The sequence below is a fragment of the Peromyscus californicus genome, unplaced genomic scaffold, assembly GCF_007827085.1.
Source record: "Peromyscus californicus insignis strain IS unplaced genomic scaffold, ASM782708v3 Scaffold_11__1_contigs__length_118956290, whole genome shotgun sequence".
Lineage (NCBI taxonomy): Eukaryota > Metazoa > Chordata > Mammalia > Rodentia > Cricetidae > Peromyscus > Peromyscus californicus.
The window spans coordinates 65,267,420-65,285,986 of NW_026294402.1; the positions used below are offsets into that span (position 1 = coordinate 65,267,420).

General features: G+C 42.7%; 1 protein-coding gene across 1 annotated transcript in view; it reads left to right on the forward strand.

Annotated features, from left to right (window-relative positions):
• Myo1e (myosin IE) overlaps positions 1-18,567 on the forward strand; it is a 205,140-nt gene that overhangs the window by 159,361 nt on the left and 27,212 nt on the right. Inside the window, exons 18-22 of the mRNA XM_052713547.1 lie at positions 1,295-1,393; positions 4,092-4,236; positions 9,401-9,515; positions 10,335-10,504; positions 11,791-11,936. Coding sequence (XP_052569507.1) covers positions 1,295-1,393; positions 4,092-4,236; positions 9,401-9,515; positions 10,335-10,504; positions 11,791-11,936 — 675 coding nt within the window. The remainder of the gene's footprint in view (positions 1-1,294; positions 1,394-4,091; positions 4,237-9,400; positions 9,516-10,334; positions 10,505-11,790; positions 11,937-18,567) is intronic.

An 18,567-nucleotide genomic window follows, 5' to 3' on the forward strand; every position in this document is an offset into this window, starting at 1 on the left:
AGGAGTTGTCCTGAAGGAGTCAACTCTTGGGGCTGAGAGGAAAGAACTCTACGCTGCAGGCCAAGTTTCACAGAAGACCTGTGAGAGCCCAGCTTGGAAAAACACGGCTAGAAATGAATCCTGACGACTGATGGAGAAGCTTGTGTGATCATCCCCTCTGTAGAGACAGGCTGGGCCTGCACTGCAAGTGGGCTGCCTAGAAACACGCCAGAATTTCACTCAAACAAACAAACTAGTAGCACAAAGAGACAGTCAGGTGGGTCTGTATGAGTTCAAGGCCAGCCACAGCTACACAGTAAGACATAGAACTGAAATAGATTTTAGATCATTCTTAACTTGATCACTTGAAAAATTCTACAAGTATAGTCTCATTGAGTCTAGAATTGATATTAAAGTTGTTTTTTTTTTTTTTTTGTCTTTTTGGGGTTCTTTTTTTTTTTTTTTTTGGTTTTTCAAGACAAGGTTTCTCTGTGTAGTTTTGGTGCCTGTCCTGGATCTCTCTCTGTAGACCAGGCTGGCCTCGAACTCACAGAGACCTGCCTAGCTCTGCCTCCCAAGTGCTGGGATTAAAGATGTGCGCCACTACCGCCCGGCTTGATATTAAAGTTATGATAAAGAAAACTCCAACAACACTTAACTCAACAAGTTCTTTATTTTGTTGGGGGAAAAAAAAAGAACAATTTTGTTAGTAATCCAAATGTCAAGTGTCTGGGGCTTTATTTTTATTTTTGTCAATTATTTTTAGTGTTTCCATTTATTTGTTTCTTTGAAGGGGGTCCACATGAGTGCCAGGGCACATGGATAGAGGGTAAAAGACAACTGATGGGTCTTTTTTTCTCTATCACATGGGGTCCGGAGATCAAACTCAGCCTACCAGGCTTGGTGGCAAACGCCCCGCTGCTTCTTTTGAGACGGGATCTCACTATAATATTCAGGATGGCCTTGAACTTCTGGGCCCAATGGATTGGATCCTCTTGTCTCAGCGTCTCAAGTAACTAGGATGATGGGCACACAGCTTCCCGCCTGACTTGGGGTATTTATTTTACTGTAGTTCTGTAAAATAGATGTGTAATGTCTTCTTGTATGATTGCAGTAGTTCATAATATTTTTATGCTAATATCATGCCATTCAAGAGTTCAGCTTGGACACTATGATTACAGTCTTGTAAATATGTTCCCTGCAGCTTGGTAATAGCAGGTGTGTGTCTGGGGAGTGGAGGGTAGTTAAGAAAGTTGACGAGGTAGTAGGGTGACAGAGTTTTCCAATAGCCTCCATGTTCCATCTTCTTTTTTAGGGTAAAGCATCAAGTAGAATACTTGGGTCTCAAAGAAAACATCCGAGTGAGAAGAGCTGGTTATGCGTATCGGCGTGTTTTCCAGAAGTTTCTACAGAGGTATAGAACCAGTTACCCCTGGACTATGAAATGTTTTGGTCCAAATAAGCTTATTTATCCATTTAAAGTACATATCAAACAAATTTTAATGTAACCACGGAGTCAGGCATCCATCACCACAACTGATTTTGGAATATTTTATTGTCCTGCTTTCCATGGTCATCATCTGTCCTCTGTCCCCTGTGCAAGGCAGTCACCCATCTGCTTTCTGTCACTGTCAAGTTGCCTGAGTCACATATGTCCTCTGTGACTGGCTGCTTTGACATCATGGCGTTTTCAAGAGCCATCAATGTATGTCTAGTATGTCTACATCTTAATCTTACTCATTGGTGAATAATATTCTACTGTATGGATATGCCACACTTTACCTATCCATTCATCAGTTGGTAACTATCCGTTGCTTCCATTTGGGGGCCGATGGGAATAACGCTGCTGTGACAGTTCTTGTCTAAGCCTTGGAGAGGACGTGTGTTCCAGTTCTCTCGGCTGTAGAACTGAAGTGGGATTGCTGAGTCATATGGTCATTCTATGTTTAACTCTTGGAGTCACCGCCAGGCTCTTTTCCCAAGTGGGTGCACCGTGTTGCATCTGCACCCACAGTATTTGAGGGTTCCGTTTTACCCCAGTCTGTGCCAACATATGCTAATATCTGACTAACCTTGCCAGTGGGTGAGAAATGGTATCTCACTGTGGTTTTGATTTGCATTTCCCAGATGGCAAACAATATTCAAAAATCTTCATGAGTTAATTGGCCATTTTTATTTCCTCTTTAGGGAAATGTCTGTTCAGGTTCTTTGTCTCTCTTTTTGTTTTTTGTTTGTTTGTTTGGTTGGTTGGTTTTGTTTTTTGCTTTTATGGGGGGTGCTTTTATCTTTTTATGAAAGACATAATATAGAATATGCCACAGGGTTAGTAAACCTTCTGTGGACTGAACCACCAAGTACATGAGTTTATGATAATTGTGACATAGGAGGGGTGAGGCTGGACCTGACTGGTTGGATTAATAGTAAGAATTACTCTTCCAGAGGACCTGGGTTCAATTCCCAGCACCCACATGGCAGCTCACAACTGTCTGTAATGCCAGTTCCAGGGAATCTGGTGCCCTCACACAGACATACATGCAGGCAAAACACTTTATGCACATAAAATACTATTAAATAAATCTTTAAAAAAATATTTAGCCTAAACAATTTCAAGAAAATCTTTAGCCTACCTAAGAAATAAACTAAGACATTTAATTTCAAACACTGTGTAGAATCCATCTTTAAAGTCTCTCCATGTAACCCTGGCTATACTGGAACTTGTTATGTAGACCAGGCTGGCCTTGAACTCACAGAGATCCTCCTGCCTCTGACTCCTAAGTGCTGGGCTTAAAGGTATGGGCTGCTATGCCTAACTCATGTTTAAATTCAAACTAATTTTTATATTCCCCTGAAAGTTTGTTTGACAGGACCATGTATAAGTGGTCTCACTCTGTGTTACATATTTCAAAAAAAGATAAATTTAGTGTTCTTAAAATATGAAGTCATTCTAACTTCCCTGATCCTTCTGATGAATTGTTCTGTTTATTTAATTTCCTTTAAGAAATAAGGTAATGGGAGCCAGATGGTGGTGGCACACGCCTTTAACCCCAGCACTTGGGAGCTAGAGGCAGGTGGATCTCTGTGAGTTTGAGGCCAGCCTGGTCTACAGAGTGAATTCCAGGACAGCCAGAGCTACACAGAGAAACTCTGTCTCAGGAAAAAAAAAAAAAAGAGTAGTGGGAGCATAGCTCAGTTGGTAGAGTGTTTGCCTAGCATGCAGGAAGCCCTGAGTTCAATCTCCAGCATGGTGCAAAACCATGCTTAGTGACGGCTGGAGAGATGATTCAACAGTTCCGGAGGACCCAAGTTCAGTTCTCAGCACACATGGTGGCATCTCAGAGTTGACTGTAACTCCTGTTCTAGGGATACAGTGCCCTTTTCTGGCCTCCTAGGATACAAGGAACACAAGTAATACACATACATGTGTTCAAGAAAATTACTTGTGCATATTTTAAAAATCTGTAAAACAATAATAAAAATAAATCCACAAAAAAAGAAAAAAAGAAAGAAAAGCAAAAGCAAGACTGAGACTATATCTCAGCAGTAGAGCTCTTGACTGCCTTGTACAAAGTCCTGGGTTCAGTCCCCAGCACCACAAAAAATTAAAATGAAATTGAAATCTTTGTATGCAAAGGCTGGGGCTGTAGAAACAGTTCAGAGGTTAAAAGCACCCATTGTTCTACCAGAGGATCAGAGTTTGCATACCAGATACCAGAATCCAGGTGTTTTCCACTGGGGTAGGAACACAGAAACAACAGGATAGGCTGGGCAGTGGTGGCACGCGCCTTTAATCCCAGCACCCGGGAGGCAGAAGCAGGTGGATCTTTGTGAGTTCGGGCCAGAGTGAATTCCAAGGCAGCCAAGGCTACACGGAGCAACCCTGTCTTGAAAAACCAAAAGGGAAGCACCATGTTAGGGAGGGAGGGTCAGAAGCACTGTAACAGTTAGACCAGATGTGGAAGACCTTTCCAGACATTGAGACCCATTACCTGTCATTGAGTATAGTTGAGGGACCCCAGCTGCAGTGACAGCATTTGCCCTCAAGGCCCCTCCTGCCCCACCAAGAGCCCACGATCCACCCTAAGCATGGCCTCTCTCCGCTCTCACCCTCATAGGTATGCCATTCTGACCAAAGCTACTTGGCCTGTGTGGAGAGGAGAGGAGAGACAAGGTGTGCTCCATCTGCTACAGTCTGTCAACATGGACAACGACCAGTTCCAGCTTGGGAGGAGTAAAGTGTTCATCAAAGCCCCGGAGTCTGTAAGTACCACTTACAGCCCCGTGCCTTTCCTCCCATCTTGCCTCTGCCAGCTGCCCCTCTGCACAGCTGGATGCTTGTGCCCCCACACACAGCTGGATGCTGGTGCTCCTCTGCCTCGTGCCTTTCAGAGCCTTTTCTCAAAGAAGCCTGTCCCCTCCACTCCTCCACTCCTCTACCAATCAGCCTCACTTGTTACGCAGCATTCAGTTATTTAATAAAATACCACCCAGGACAATGACTTCCTTTCCTCTTTACTTCTTTCCAAGGTCAAGGTCACCTCCAAGGGCAAGGGCTCTGACTGGTAAGGTTGCTTTTATGTACCAAAAGACTAACAGAAACTGCCCGAAGTTACTGTGTTAGTTAGGTGTCTCATTGCTACAACAAAATACCCGATAAAAGCCCCTAAGAAAAGGAAAGGGTTAGCGTGGCTCATGGTTCCAGGGACTAGGGTCCACTGTGGAAGAGACGGCATGGAGGCAGGAGCATGAGGCAGCTAGTCACGGTGTGTCCACAGCCAAAAGGCAGGGAGCGATGGATGTTGGTGCTTAGCTTCCTTCTTCCTTTTTATGTCTTCTGAGAACTGAGCCCATGAAATGATGTCACTCACATTTAGGGTGGGTCTTCCCTTCTCTATTAATCTACTCTAGGTAATTCCACTCTGACATGCCCAGAGATTTTTTTCCGTGGTTGCTGTAAATCCCATTGAGTCAACAATGTTAATAATCATCTCAGTTATGAATACCGTGAGCTCCAAGGATAGGGTTTGTGCTATAAGGGAAGTTTGGGCAACTGTGTCCTCCTCTGAGTTACCAAACAGGCCAGCTACACATGGGCTCAGGATGGAGCTGAGCCCAGGGTGGGAATTCCAGGAGAGAGGCTGGGAGGAGCTGGGGGACAATTCTGCGGGGACAAGACAAGAGAACGTGGGGCCCAGACACCCCTGAGACAGCTGTGCACGCACACTTAGACTTCACGAACTTACAGGTAGATTGTGGCGATTTTTAATCTATCCTGATGAGACGTGGGCACTGGAGTCCTAGGGAATGTCTTCATGTGTGGGGGAGCCCAACAAAGCCCTGAGTACTTCTGCCCACTTAGCTCTGTGGCTGTAGATAAGGACATTGCTTTTAGGAAAGGCAGGAAGATCAGAACTTCAAGGTCACCCTCAGCTATATAGTGAGTTTGAGGCCAGCTTGGGCTATAGGAGACCGTGTTTTAAAAAATACAAAAAGAATCGATGACAAGGTTGGCAAATTTACATTGGAGAAATTGTTGGAACTGAAGTTCGACCCCTTAGTTTTCTTTCCTGTTGCTGTGATAAAACACCCTGAAAAAAATCAACTTGAGGAAGAAAGGGTTCATTGAGCTCACAGTCCATCATTGCTAGGAAGTGGAGGCAGCAGGAACTTCAGTTAGTCACATTACATCCACAGTCCACGGCAGAGGGCAATGAAAGAACATACTCATGCTTGTACCAACCTTACTGATTCTGCTCATATACAGTCCAGGATCTCCTGCCCAGGGAATGGTGACACCTATAGTGGGCAGATCTTCCCACTTCCATTAGCATAATCAATACACTCCTGCCCCAGATACACCCATAAGACAACCTGACCTAGACAATCCAATGTTAAGACCCCCTTCCCAAGTGATTTTAGAGTGTGTCCTGCTGACCGTTAAAACTAATCCTCATAGGCATCATCATTTCTTTTTTTTTTTAACTTTTTTTTTTTAAGATTTATTTCTTATGTATACAGCATGTATCCCTGCAGGCCAGAAGAGGGCACCAGATCTCTCATTACAGATGGTTGTGAGCCACCATGTGGTTGCTGGGAATTGAACTCAAGACCTCTGGAAGAGCAGCCAGTGCTCTTAACCTCTGAGCCATCTCTCCAGCCCCCGCATCGTCATTTCTTGAGGTTCCTATAAGCATCACAAAACTCCATCTCAAGAATTAGTGCGGGGGATGTGGCTCAGTTGGTAAAGTACTGACTCAGCCTGCACAAGCCCTGAGTTTCGTCCCCAGCACCACATAAATTGAGCGTGGTGGCACAAGCCTGTAATCCTAATAATTGAGTAGTAGAGGCAGGAGGATTAGAACTTCAAGGTCAGCCTCAACTATGTATTGAGTTTGAGGCCAGCTTGGGCTACACAAGACCATGTTTTAAAAAAAAAAAAAATGGATGGGTGGATGGAGAAGTTAGCAAATACACTCATCAACCCAAGAGGAACTAGCATGGGCCAGAAGAGTGTTGGAAGAAATAGGCAAATTCTAGTCTCACAGCAGTTTCCCCATCCTGACTCCTGTCTTGTGTGGCATGAGCCCGGGACTCAAAAGTGATGGAGGCTGTGGCTGAATGGGTTGGCAAGCCATGGAAGTCATTAAGGAAGTAAGTGGCACCCACCAGTAGACCCCGTCTATAAAGTTGTGGTAGCTCTTCTTCACTCTGAGCTATTTGGAGCCTCGCGGCAATTTCATTTCCAAATATAAAATGAAAATGTTGTGTCATATGCCATTAGGCAACCCACAGCACAGCTCCTGTTCTACTAAAATGGGCTGGAGTGATTAGTCAGTACAACACAGCTTCGCTGGCTTGTAAGGCTCACTTTCCGACTTAGAAAATCTTCATGTATAATTAAAATGGCCTGATTTTTTATTTTCTCCTGATTTTTTATTCTGATTTAATTGAGCTTTGGAATTTATATCTGGAACCCGTGTTTATTCTGGCCTTCCTTTAGCCTGCCTTCCTCCCAGCAGCTGTTAGCCACCTCTTGATTCTCCTTCCTCCGTCTCTGAACTTGTGCACACACATCCTCTTCCTCTCCCCTCCCCCTTCCTCTTCTGGCCACACCTAGCATTGACTTGGAAGCACTTTTCCCAAAGCTGAGTTTTTAAAACCTGCCTTAGGGAGCTGCTCAGTGGTTATGAGTGCTTCCTGTTCTTCCAGGGGACCCAAGTTCAGTCCCCAGCACCCACATCAGGAGCTCCCAACTGCGTATAACTCCAAGTCCAGAGGATCCAGTGTCCTTTTTTGTCCTCTGAGGTACCCACACTGACACGCACACACAAATAAAAATAAATCTTCAAAACAACAAAGCCACCTTGTGATTTTTTTTTGCCCTACCCCTTACAGTGTTTGCTGAATACACACCAAATAACTTCTGTTCTTTAAAAACTGGTCTAAGACATTGGACACCAAAGAGTTTGTGTTTTGTTTTATGTATCTGTCTGTTTGGTTTTTCTCTTTATTCTCAAACCTCCCTGGTGTCTAACCCCTGGGCTTTTGAGGGGGAAAAATAACCCCCCCCCAAAAAAAACACACCTAAAACCCAGCTAATCTTGGAAATAATCTCTTGGATGTTGGGAGCTGTTGGTATCGCCTCCTTTCTGGTGACAGGTGTATAAAGTATGTCCTGCCAGATTAGTCAAAAATGGAAAAAGCCAAGATGAGAAATATCAACGAATTCTTCCACAGGCGACCGTGGAGCTGAGATCTTAGGCTTCCGCCCAGTTGCTAAGTTGTGAACCTAATTTTAGGTCTAGAAATATGTTGCTTCATCCAGCTGGGACTGCACTGAAGGCTGTAGGACTCAGTGTCCCTCCCCTTTGGCATTAGATGTTCTAGATGTTTCTAGGCAGCCAGGGCTGTGAATGAGAAACACTGGGTGGCAAGAAAGTGGCCCCTCTATGTGTATATGCTCAGATAAACACAGGCAACATTCTCAGCTTCCTTCGGACCCAATTCCCTTGTTCTGGAATTTATGTGTGTATGCATGCCTGTGTGGACGTAAGTGCACCTGGGTGCAGGTGCCTCCAGAATCCAGAAGAGGGTGTCAAAAGTCTCTGGAGCTAGAGGCAATTGAGAGCTTCCTGATGTGGGTGCTGGGAACCAAAGTCAGGTCTCTGCAAGAGCAATAAGCACTCTTAACTGCTGAGCCTTCTCTCCAGCCCCTTTCTGGAACATTTTTCAGTGACTATACATCATCTTTACTGTGTGTTTATATTGGTCTGTTTTATTTTTTTTCCCCCTCAATGGCTGTCTAACCCACTTCATGGAGGTGGATGATGCATTCTTCCACAGTTTTACAAGCTGATGGATGCAGATCTAGAGGAAGCTTTGTGTGTTCTGATGAAGAGGAGCCGGCAATGTCTAGAAAACTTAGGTTCTCTGCTCAGCCATAGCCAATCTAGGTTCAATGTTCTCACTGTGAAATGGACTGATATGTGTTGGGGAGTTGAGGACAGTCGGGAAAGATTCCTGACTACAGTGGACACTCAGTACACTGTAGCTCCTTGTTATTCTTCACAATTCCAAAGCCCAGCTGTATGGGAACTGATCAGCATGAGCTGTCCGCCTGGCCTGACCCTCCAGAGTCAGATTTGGGCCATTTGCTGTGCCAGCTCTCCAGAGAGTCCAGACTAATGCTCCAGCCTGGCCGCTGCCACTGTGGTTTCTGCCCTGTGCCCTAGACACTCCTTGGAGATTGCATGAGGCAGGAAGTCTAGACTTCCATGGAACCAAAAGTAGGGCACCCTCTTCCCACAGCAGCACAAACTCAGTTCTGGCAGAAACCGGAAGGTTCTATTCTGAGGCTGTTCGCAGCAGGCTGCATCTGCTCATTAGATCTGGCTACCTGCTTCCTCCTTGGACCAAGGAAGGAGAACAAGTCACAGGGACTGTGAGCACGGAAGGCAGAGGCCATTTAGGCACACTCAGACTCAGCCATTTTTCTTTCTGTTAAGGGAAGAAATGTAAATAAAAAGTGGGTAGTGCTCATAAACAAGATCCTGTAGTAATCATTTCATTATTTGTTCATAATAGGAACTCTGCTTCTTATGTATGTCTTCAGTACACTGAACCTCCTTGGAAGAACAAAATTTGATGTTGGTGGGGTGGTGTCTCAGCAGTTAAGAGCACTGGCTGTTCCTGCAGAGGACCTGGGTTCCCCCAGAGGACCTAGGTTCCCCCAGGGTGGCTCACAACAGTCCTTTAACTCTTCTTTTGAAGGACCCAGTGCCCTCTTCTGGCCTCTAAGGGCATTGCATGCACATGGTACACAGACAAAACACTCATCATGTAAAATAAATACCTTTTTTAATTCATATAAAATTTTGTTCATATCTTGTGGATTGACTCATTTGTGTCCTCTCTGCTATTCTAGCTATTTCTTCTAGAAGAGATGAGAGAGAGAAAGTATGATGGGTATGCCCGAGTGATACAGAAAACATGGAGAAAGTTCGTGGCCCGGAAGAAATATGTCCAAATGAGAGAAGAAGGTATTTTCATAATTTTGTTTATTCGTTTAGCAGTTTTCATTTTTCATCATACTGTCTGTGTGTGTGTGTGTGTGTGTGTGTGTGTGTGTGTGTGTGTGTGTGTGTGTGTACATGCCACAGTTCTTTTGTAGAAGTCAGAGGACAACTTGAAGAGTCAGATCTTTCATTCCAACCCGTGGGTCATCAGACATGGTGGCAAACATCTTTATCTGGCAAGCACATTCACCTGGAGAGCCTTCTCCCTAGCTCCCATTTAACAAAGCTTAAGAATAAATGTGAGAACCAAGAGTGTTGGCATAAATCTTAATCCCAGCACTCAGGAAACAGAGGCAGATAGATCTCTGTGAGTTTGAAGCCAGCCTGGTCTACAGAGTGAGACCCTCTAAAAAAATACAATAGTTTGAGCTTAAGAAAAATTACAAAATCTTTTTTCTTTTTCCTTTTTTTTCTTTTCTTCTTGATTTCTTTCTTTCTTGATTTCTTTCTTGATTTCTTGACTTCTTTCTTTCTTTCTTTCTTGATTTCTTTCTTTCTTCCTTCCTTCCTTCCTTCCTTCCTTTTTCTGTGTAGCCCTGGCTGTCCTGGAACTTGCTCTGTAGACCAGGCTGGCTTTGAACTCAGATCAGCCAACCCTTACATCCCGAGTGCTGGGATTAAAGGCATGCCCCACCACACCCAGCACAAACTGCTTCTTATTCAACATATGGCATGTGTTAAGTACTCTTTCATCATTTAGAATCTTTGTGTACTTCGCTCTAAGTATCTTCCTCCTCTTCCTGCCTGACTGATCCATCTTCCTTCTCTCCTGGACATCCGTAGCCTCAGACCTGTTGTTGAACAAGAAGGAAAGAAGGAGAAACAGCATCAACCGGAACTTCATTGGGGACTACATTGGGATGGAGGAGCACCCGGAACTGCAGCAGTTTGTAGGCAAGAGGGAGAAGATTGACTTTGCTGACACTGTCACCAAGTACGACAGGAGGTTCAAGGTACTCACTGCAGCCTGCCTCTTAAGAATCAAAACAGAGTTCTCGTTTACAGGAGTAATAGCTTGTGGTTTTGCAGACTGTATTCATTGAAGAAAAACTGTAAAGACCCAGATAAGCTAAAAGAAAACTAGCAGCCAACGATAGGCAAGTACCAGTGTCAACATTTTCTGGGTGTCCTTTAGAGCCTTTTTATGCAGACATATTTACATATGTAGTTTTGCAAAATAAGATGTGCGTTAAATGTTCTCTTATGTCCTATTTATGCCAGAAAGAACCTGGCATACTTAATATAGTATTCTATTTAGTAAATGCTTTACATTTTGTTTTGTTTTTGACATAAAGTCTCATGTATTCGAGTGGCCTCAAATTCCATATGACCTTGAACTTCTGATCCTCTTGCCTTTACTTCTAAGGTACTGAGATCACAGGGGTACAGCACCATTGCCTGGTTTATGCAATGCCAGGGTTTGAACCCAGGGCTTCATGCATGCTAGGCAGGCACTCAGTCTCCTGAGCCACATCCCCAGCTGACTTTTTTTTTTTTTTTTGGTTTTTCGAGACAGGGTTTCTCTGTGTAGCTTTGCGCCTTTTCCTGGAACTTACTTGGTAGCCCAGGCTGGCCTCGAACTCACACAGAGATCCGCCTGGCTCTGCCTCCCGAGTGCTGGGATTAAAGGCGTGCGCCACCACCGCCCGGCCTCCAGCTGACTTTTTAAAAAGCAACTTCTTATATTAGTCAGGAAAAAAAATGGAGTAAATAACACCACTAGCTTAATAAGAAAGACACTGTTTTACTAAAAGGAGGTCATTCCTTGCACCCTGAAAATGGACCAGCTGCTGCAGGGTGTGTTCTCGGGGTTCCTGCACTGCTCTGTAACGAGGTGGTCAGCCATATATTCGAAAGCACATTATTTGTTTATTAATAGTTAACCTACACACACCAGTGGGAGGCCTATTTAAAAACCATGCTGTAACAATCCTTTGTAAGGTCACCCTGTTTGTGGGCTTACCTGAGACTGACTCTTTACACATGTCCTGATACCTTATTATAGAACTATATGCAGATGGCATTTTATAAGATGGAAAAGTCAGGTGTCACTATCGACATGTATGCCAGACTCTGCTCTGTCCAGGGGCCCGAGTCCGTAGCCACACAGTAGCCATTCTGGTGAAATTGCGAACTGCCGAGGAGAGCCACCCTCTGGCCCAGCTAGAATGGCGTTCTGTTGTCACGGTTGTCTGTCTGACCCTGTGTGGCTGCCTTCTGAAAGTCCCTGTCCTCACAGGGGGTCAAGCGAGACCTGCTGCTAACCCCGAAGTGCCTGTACTTAATCGGAAGAGAAAAGGTGAAGCAGGGCCCGGACAAAGGTCTTGTGAAGGAAGTCCTGAAGCGGAGAATCGAGATGGAGAGGATCCTGTCTGTGTCCCTCAGGTGAGTGGGAAATGGCTGAGGTAGGGCTTCTTCCGTGGCTCTCCTCACATCACTCACCACCTGCTGTTCCAAGAGACCACCAGGCCCATGATGAAGAGAACAGAATTTCCATTCTCCTCAAAGAAGACCTTGGGCTGGGGATGTTGCTCAGTTGGTAGAGCACTTGCCTAGAATTCATGAAGTCCTGAGTTCATTCCCAGCATCAAATAAAGCAGGCATGGTGGCACACATGCAATCTCACTACTTAGGAAGTAAAGGCAGAAGGATCATAAGTTCAAGGTCATCCTTGGCTACAAAGTCAGTTCTAGGCCAGCCTGGGCTACATGAGACCCTGTCTCAAAAAGAAAGTGCACCATTCTGTATAATAAGAAATCAATGGAGTATGATTAATGGATAAAGGAATTTATTAGGGGGAAAACTCACTGTACATAACAGAATAGTCACAGGTTCCCAAACACTATTCCGGCCACGTGACTCAGTCCTGTCTCCAAAAACCATCAGCAAAAGAAGAGAGTGATGCCTATGTGCATCTTAGGTCTTAAGGGTCATCGAGAGGCCTCGCCCCAGGGGCATGTACTTCAAGGTCATAGGCAGGTGGAGCAGTTACCTGCTGCATCTCTAGGGGCAGTGCTTCAAGGTCATAGACAGAACAGCTATCCACTACATCTCCCCATTTTGTCCAAATAAGAAAGTACTAATCTAATATAAAACTATATACAAAATAGGAATGATTATCAAATATTGTCCAGGAGAGGGGAAAGGTAATAACCTAAACAAAAATAGAAATATAACCAGCAAAAAAAAAAAAAATCAAACAAGAGACACATACCAAAGTCCAGAACATAGGTAAGTGGCATGTTACAGAGATTACTCCAATAGCTGTCCTATCCTGAAGAATCTGAATCTAGTACTTAATATGTTCTAGCTAAGATACAAGAAGGTTATAACTGTAACTATCTAGTCTTCAATTCCATCAAAGACCTGAGAAGGAACATAATACCTGAGAAAATGGAAAATGCAAGCAAGCAACTTCCAAAGTTTTTTCAAGAATAGACAGAGACAGCTGGCAGCCTGGACAGTCACCTAAAGTTTCTCAGCATAGTTGGGGCATCCAATTTGGCTACAGTCCTAGAATATCTGACAGACCATTTTCAGAAGCAGGAATTTTTTTTTTTTTTTTTTTTTTTTTTTGGTTTTTTGAGACAGGGTTTCTCTGTGTAGCTTTGCGCCTTTCCTGGAACTCGCTTTGGAGACCAGGCTGGCCTCGAACTCACAGAGATCCGCCTGGCTCTGCCTCCCGAGTGCTGGGATTAAAGGCGTGCGCCACCACCGCCCGGCTGGAAGCAGGAATTTTGAAAGACCATCTTACCCTGTCTTGGCAAGGTTCAGTAGTTGCTTTTCCTTGTGTCCTGCTCATGTGGAAAGGACAGCATTCATACTGTCAACAGTTGAGGCAAGGGCAGTTCTTTGCCCAGAAGGCCATTTTGTGCCAAGAAGAAGACAAACTTTCAAACAAAGTGTCTTAGAAGCTCAACGTTCATTCAAGATCAGATCGGTGCTGCCAGGAGCAATCGTGTCTCATGTCAACATTTGAATGCCATATTCTCTAGGTCTATGAAGTGTTTGGAGATTGCCTATCCATCTAATCTATGTTTCTATAAATCTGGAAAACCTAACTAATATAACTATAAACATGACAAGTATGGGTGACTATTAACCTGTAATTCTTATCACTCTAAATAACTTAAAGACTAAGGCTTCACATTATAGAAACAGTCTGTAAACAGGTGTATAGTAACAGGACAATGACCTTGAACTTGTGACAATATACAAAAATATCTTAGTCAGAGGTAGAAATGTATAGTGCAATATGCAATATGACAAGATGGAAAAGTCCTTCTTCAAACCTTTGCTATTTACATGGTGTTTCTCATGAAATTCTGAGGCTTCTAGCATATTACCAATTAGTAACTGATCAATCTCATCATTACCTTGTGCTAGAGGACCTGGTAGACCTGTATGGGTTCTGATGTGTGTCATATATATATATATATATATTTCCCTGTTTCTGATGATTTCCTGTAATTGTATAAATAATAAAGTTAATTCTGTATTATCAGGAATAAATTCAGCAGATTCAAAATGTAAAACAACTCTCTCTGCATATTGAAAGTCAGTAACTATATTGAGAGGTTCTGTGAAGTCCATTAGTACCGTAAGAATGGAATACAGTTCTGCCTTTTGTACAGAATTGTAGGGGTTCTGAACCACTTTACTTAAATCTCCTGATTTTTATCCTGTCTTTCCTGATTTATTTGCATCAGTATAGAATGTGGGGATCCAGAGATTGGTTTTTGCTGTACAATGTAAGGAAGGACCCATTTGATTCTTTTTATGAATTCTATTCTCTTGCTTTTGTTAATATTAGCAATTGTTAATCTCTCCCAAAAAGTTACTGCAGGCTCTTTGCCAGTATTCATTATCTTTCCATAAAGAGAAACTTTCCTCATTAGTTAAAGGTACTACAATTTTTGCTAGGTCCATTCCTGTCAACTGACAAAGTCTTAATTTTCCTTTTAGAATCAAATCAGAGATCTTTTCTGAGGGGAATATGACCAGAATACAATTAAGTTCTGGATTCACATGGTTCACAAGTGCCTCTTATATTTTCTTTTCTACTAGAGCCAATTCCTTCTTAGCTTCAGCTGATAATTCTCTTGGACTATTTAAGACCTTGTCCCCTTTTAGAGTATTGGCCAAATTTACTAATCCATCTTTAGGTATTCCAATGATAGTCTGTAAGTTGGAGATGCTTCCTAACAATTTTTTGAAAATCACTGAGAGTTTACAATCAATCTCTCCTGAGTTGTACCTTTTGGGTTCTAATTTTTTGTAGATCTATCTTATATCCTAAGTAATTAATAGAATCTCCTCTTTGTACTTTTGGGGGAGCAATTTATAATCCCCAGTGAGGCAAAACTTTCTTTACTTCTTCAAACATGTTTTCTAAGGTACTTAACTTTGGGTCAGCTAATAAGATATCACTCGTATAATGGTAAATTATAGATTGTGAAAATTTTGCATGAATTATTTCCAATGGTTTTTGCATAAAATATTGGCACAGGGTAGGGCTATTTAACATTCCCTATGGGAGGATCTTCCATTGATATCTCTTGTCTGGCTAGGTATTATTATAAGTAGGTACTATGAAGGCAGATTTTTCTCTATCCTTTTCTTGTAGTGGTATGGTGAAGAAACAGTCTTTTAAGTGAATAACTATGATAGGCCATTCCTTGGGTAACAGAGAGGGCAAGGGCATCCCATTCTGTAGGGAGCCCATAGGCTGAATTACTTTATTAATGACTCTCAGATCTGTTAGCCTTCTCTATTTACTAGATTTCTTTTTAATAACAAATACAGGAGAATTCCAAGGGCTGGTAGATTCTTCAATGTTGAGGATTTAATTGCTCCTGAACCTGATGTTCTAAAGCTTGTAGTTTCTCTTGTGTCATATGCCATTGTCCAACCCAGACAGGTCTATCAGGTAGCCATTTTAAAGGTAGGGTCATTGGTACTTTGGAGAGTTCAATGACAGTTGTGCTCTGTTTATGTACAGCCTGAATGGTTGGTGGCTGTTTTTTATAGTGTCTTATATTATTCCCAGAAACATGAATTGGTCTATATTCCATTTCTGAGATTGGAGGAATTTTAATCTGGGTATTCCATTGCTGTAACAGATCTCAGCCCCAAAGATTCACTGCTACATTTGCTACATATGGCTTCAGCCTTCCTCTCTGTCCTCCTGGTCCTATCTATGCATTCAGCTCATCTCGAACTCTGTTTTATCTGAGATAGGGTTCCAATCTCTAGAAATTGGATCTCTACCTCTTGAAGAAGCCAATTCAGATGCCATGATTTTGGTGCCATTATAATCACATCCACACCTGTGTCCACTAGGCCTTCCAGAACAATATTATTAATTCGTACTCTAAGCTTTGGTCTTTGTTCATTTATGGAAGTCTGCCAAAATAATCGTTTCATGGTGTTTTGGGGATTTTTTGATTCATCTGTCAAAGCTGTTCTATCATCCAGTGCAGTACCGTTCTTTACATTAGGCACTGGTTATTTAATTGTCCTGGGGAGGAATTTTCTCCACAGCGACTGGAAATGTTTGGACCACATTCAATTAGAGGGCCTGCAAGAGGCCCCCTGAAGTGTTTCCCACTGGTAAAGGGTCACCTCATATGTGTCTTGTTGATCTGCATTCATTGGTACAATGTCCGCCTTTGCCACATCTTCTGCATAATCCATAAGGTTGGGGTCTCCTGTTTGGGTTATCTCTAAAAGAAGTATTGCTTCTAGGAGTACCCTATGTACAATTTCTTCTCATATGACCTTGTGTACCACAGTTAAAACATTTGGTACTTTGATGCCTTCTTCCACCTTTGGAAATTACCTCTGCTATCCAAGCGTCATTACCATAGTTAAGAGACTCAATACTGTTTGTGTATTGAATCCATTCTTCTAAGGCTGCTAATTTGAGCTTTAAGGTATAAGTATCCTTTTGCATTCTATATTAGCATTATCAAAAGCCAAAGATTGAGTTAATACTTATCTTAATTCTTGGTCTGATATTGTCTTGTTTATAGCCTTGGTCAGTCTTTGTAAAAACTCAGTAAATGATTCTTTAGACCCCCTGGAAGGCCTTTGTATATATCACAGTTGATTTCCCTGGTTCTGGAATTTTTTTCCCAAGCATTTAAAGTTGCTGTATGGAATAGGGATAATGTATGCTCATCAAAGGTAGATTGTACATTTATATCAGCAAAACAGCCCTCACCAAGAATTTGATCTTGGTAGATCCCAAAACCTCTAATCTTACCTTGCTGTTCAAGGGCTTTAGCCTCTTCTCTCAACCTGCTTTTGCATTGTAACTGTTGACTTTATTCTAATACAGCTGAGACTAACTGATTCCAATCATTTGGCATGATTCTATCTCTAGAAGACCACATTATTTAACATCTGTTTCACACATGTTGAATGTATACCATAGGCAACTACAGTTTCCTTAATTTTTAAATCTCTCATATGAATAGATTTCCAGATATATTCCACATGCTCTTCGGGATGTTTATCATCTGGTGGCTTTTCATGAACAGTGACAGGATAAGCCATTTTATAAGAGCCACCTGGCAATGTTATGACTTCTATGGCTTTGACCTTCTGCTTATTAGTTTCCTTATCCTTTCTGACAGACTCCTCCAAAGCTTGAAATTGATTAACTACCACACTTTGTAGTGTTTGAACCTCCTCTGTTGTAAAGGATGCTAGAGATTTCATGGAATCATGCAATTTTTTATGTTCATCAGAAACATATGATTCCAAAGACTTTATTCTATCAATTAGCAATGATATTTTCTCCTTAGAATGTCATTAAGGTTGTTCTGAAGATTTATTGTTTTATCCATTAAGTATTCATATTTGTTGTCAATAGAATTAAATCTGGTTGTCCAGTTATTATTAGTAGACTGAAGTTCTTGTGGTAAATTAGCAGATTCCAAAGAACAAATCCTTTTAAGTCTGCATTACCACTTTGCAAAATCTGTATTAGTCCCATTAGTGCCTCATTTTTGGTGTTGTTATTAAGTTGATTTTCAATACTATGATATGAATCACTATGCTAATTGCAATTATGATGAACATTGTGTACACCCCAGGAAGGTCATATATGTCTTGTAAAATTTCATTCATAGTACAAACAAAGACGTTTTTAAATTCCTCAGTGGTAATATTATCTACCATGTTGTGAGAAATATTCAAAATTTGTAAAGAAAAAAATTTTAATTTGTTTATCTACTAACCAGTTTAAGGTATAAAATCATCGAGTTATTTTTACCTCAGATGAAATCCTTGAGAGATGGTCCTAATTGTCCTAGATTGTCCAGATGTCCCAGTTCTTGCAATGGTTTTGGGGTGTAGTAATGATGTTCAGCCAGCAGGTGTCACAGGTGTAGCATTAAAGCGGATCCTGAAGTTTGTTCCAAAGATATTGACCTGTATGAGCTTAAACAGCTACACGGAACAGGTTCAACAAAGAAGGAGCTGCCTGTTGGCGCTCTCTGGCCTCTGTGGGCCCAAGCTGTCTCACCTGCTGCATGCTAGCAAGTAGCTCTGACCATGAAAGGGCGTGCAAGTTAGTTACTGGTCTCTGGGAACTGGCGGTTAAGGAGTGCAAGCCTGCCGGGGCTAATTGCTTGTGGTGCAGCTGCCTCCCACTGCCTCTGCAACCAAAGTTCTGGGCGTGGTCATTCGATGTGGCCCACGGGGAGCCTGAGGGCAGGTGGGTGTGAGCACACCAGCAGAGGTTAGTGTGGCTTGAAAGGAGACACCCAGAGAGCATTCAAGGGGAGGATCTGCCAAATGCACCCCTGGCTAGTGAGCGCATGGGCAGATGGCAATGCAGGAGGCCAAACAGGCTTGGAAGGGAGGGGCCAGGGAGTGCAAGTCTGCCCCAGCATGCAGAACACAGATGCAACTTGGGAGGGAGTGATCTGGGCCAGAGAGGGTAAAATGCTAGTTCATGTGGAAGTTTCTCTATGTGGATAAGGGCCATGGATGGCCCACCTATGTG